At 51.8% G+C, this 2,945-nt stretch overlaps 1 protein-coding gene across 2 annotated transcripts in view; it reads right to left on the bottom strand.

Moving 5' to 3' along the window:
• Positions 1 to 1,723: 1,723 nt before the first annotated feature.
• The window catches only part of INPP5E (inositol polyphosphate-5-phosphatase E), an 11,223-nt gene continuing 10,001 nt past the window's right edge, over positions 1,724 to 2,945 (bottom strand). For both annotated transcript variants that reach the window (XR_001818288.1, XM_017505629.1), the window contains exon 10: positions 1,724 to 2,910. Coding sequence is in view for 1 of the 2 variants with exons in the window: in XM_017505629.1 (XP_017361118.1) it covers positions 2,778 to 2,910 (133 nt within the window). In the remaining variant the exon portion in view is untranslated. The remainder of the gene's footprint in view (positions 2,911 to 2,945) is intronic.

The following is a 2,945-nucleotide window of genomic DNA, read 5'->3' as shown; positions in this document are numbered from 1 at the left end:
CCCAGGCTGGAGTGCAATGGCGCGATCTCGGCTCACCGCAACCTCCGCCTCCCAGGTTCAGGCAATTCTCCTGCCTCAGCCTCCTGAGTAGCTGGGACTACAGGCACGCAACCACCATGCCCAGCTAATTTTTTTGTAGTTTTAGTAGAGACGTGGTTTTACCATGCTGACCAGGATGGTCTCGATCTCTTGCCCTCGTGATCCACCCCCGCCTCGGCCTCCCAAAGTGCTGGGATTACAGGCGTGAGCCACCGTGCCCGGCCTAGATCAGAATCTCTTTAACAATTGTTTGGGTTGGAGAAAAGGCCGAGGAAGAAGCCGTAAGAGCTGACTCATTTCAAGCCCCATTACCATCAACATCTTTGTTCAGATTTTCAATGAGTTGATTTGAAACTTAGGGCACATTTGTTTGAGCAAAATCTTTTTTTTTTTTTTTTTTTTGGAAACAGTCTTGCTCTGTCGCCCAGGCTGGAGTGCAGTGGCATGATCTCGGCTCACTGCAACCTCTGCCTCTGGGTTCAAGCAATTCTCCTGCCTCAGCCTCCCGAGTAGCTGGGATTACAGTCACACGCCGCCCTGCCCAGCTAAATTATTGCATTTTAGTAGAGACGAGTTTCACCATGTTGCCCAGGCTGGTCTTGAACTCCTGAGCTCAGGCAATCTGCCCTCCTCAGCCTCCCAAAGTGCTAGGATTACAGGTGTGAGCCACCACACCCAACGCAAAATCTTATACATACAGGCCATCGGACTAGTTTATTGAAATTAGATGATTGGCTGTGCCCTTTCATTAATGGAATTTCTATCAATCAAGAGACTTTTATTTTTTGAGACGCAGTCTCACTCTGTCGCCCAGGCTGGAGTGCAGTGGTGGAATCTCAGCTCACTGCAACCTCTGCCTTCTGGGTTCAAGCAGTTCTCCTGCCTCAGCTCTCCGCGTAGCTGGACTACAGGCCACTTGGCTAATTTTTGTACTTTTAGTAGAGACAGGGTTTCACCATATTGGCCAAGCTTTCTTCAACTCCTGACCTTGTGATGCGCCCCTCTCGGCCTCCCAAAGTGCTGGGATCACAGGTGTGAGCCACTGCGCCCAACCCGAGAGACTCATTTTTATCAAGAGATTGGGTGTTTCTTGTTTCCGTACTTTGTAAGCTACTGCTAATAAAACTTTTATGTGTTACTCACTGAACTGATAACCAGTGTGGATCATCAGGTCTGAAGTATTGTGTCTGTGTCTTCCTCAAAAGGCTCTTTTCTAACTAATACTGATCTCCGGGGCAGTGAACTTCATCTATTTTTTTGAGATGGGAATCTTCATCTGTTGCCCAGGCTGGAGTGCAGTAGCGCAATGTGGGCTCACTGCAACCTCCGACTCCTGGGTTCCAGCAATTCTCCTGGCTCAGCCTGGGATTACAGGTGCACACCATCATGCCTGGTTAATTTCTGTATTTTTAGTAGAGATGGGGGGGTCTCTAACTCCTGACCTCAGGCGATCCACCTGCCTCAGCCTCCCAAAGTGCTGGGATTACAGGCACGAGCTGCTGTGCTTGGCCAAATGCATGATTTTAAAGACAGCAGAGATGAACCGGACAAGAGGGAGGTGAGCCGTTGAGGGCAGAGACCACATTTTTGCCTGTGGATTTTACTGCCTTTAAAACAGGGATGTTGTGAGAATGGGGGGTGCGTGTGTACTGTTTCTTCCACGTTTTGGTCTTTGATCAGAAAGTTTAGAGTCAATATATGCATTTATTTAAAAATATAAATATGGAAAAATAAATAATTTAGAAGACTAGATTGAATGTGCCTAGATTTTCACATTCAAAGACTACATTTTTTTCAAGAGATGGGATGGGACAGAAAACAATGAATGGATCGAAACTGTCCAGGCAGAGCCTGGGGCTGTGGGGATGGATGTGTCTGAACTCTCTAAGAAAGAGCCTGGACGTGGGGGGATCCCTGCCCTTGGTGTTCAAGGTGGTGGCATCCTAGGCTTCCAGCAGTTTCCTGGCCAGGCTCCACAAGGCTCCATTAACATCATTCTGTGGCTATAGTTACAGAAGCTAATGGTCTAAGTCACCAAAGCCATGAGAGGCTTTCTCACCTGCAGGCTTGGCCTATGAGAGGAGAGGGGAGGTGGCTTCTTACTCCGGGGGCGGGGGCGGCCCTTATGCTGGGGTGCTGGACTCCTCGCCCCAAGGCAGGCGACCTGCAGCCTCGTGGGGTGTGAACCACGACACATCCTGGAAACTGTGGCTTCCTCAGCTGGGCTCTGGGGCCCGCTCTGAGGCCTGAGGCCTGAGGGTCACCCACTCCAAACCCAGCCTCACTCTGGGCACCTGTGTGACATGGGGTGATCAGACAAGCAAGGACCCAGCCCTTGGTGTGTGTTTGAGGCGCTGGCAGGAGGACACAGATGGGCGCCTGCCGCGGGTGTGGAGAGGCCGGTGCAGAGCACGGGGCCCGGTGACTCCCCAGGGCATGGGAGCTGCTGAGGACCGGATTCTGATGTCACCCAGAGTGGCTGGGGTGTGGTGCCGCCAGGCGGGTGTAAGCCCTGCCCACCCATGCTGGCGGACCTGCCATGGACAAGGGTGGGCTTGCTCGGCTGTGAGGGGTGGCTTCCTTCCGGGGATGCAGGCACAGCGGCCCGGGCGCCAGTCCCATGGCCCGGCATTGGTTCTCGGGTCCCCAAAAGGTGGCCAATTCTTTGTTCTTCCCAGTGGGTTTTGCTAAGATACAACCATCCCATGTTGCAGTTTTGAGTCCTTGTTCAGCAAACTTCAAGAAACTGAACAAATGGTGCTGGAGCTCTGACTCTGCAGCCCCTGCTGCCTCTGAATTTCCTTCGAAATCCGTCTTTTAATTCCTATCAAGTACAGTTCTCTATCAAATTTGCCGGCTGCCAATGGAATGCTGTGGAAGAGGGGGGATATTAGGAGGGGGCGGGG

This window comes from Cebus imitator, unplaced genomic scaffold (assembly GCF_001604975.1).
Source record: "Cebus imitator isolate Cc_AM_T3 unplaced genomic scaffold, Cebus_imitator-1.0 Scaffold339, whole genome shotgun sequence".
Classification (NCBI taxonomy): domain Eukaryota; kingdom Metazoa; phylum Chordata; class Mammalia; order Primates; family Cebidae; genus Cebus; species Cebus imitator.
The sequence above is the reverse complement of the archived record's forward strand: the minus strand, read 5'-3'. Positions and strand labels throughout refer to the sequence as shown.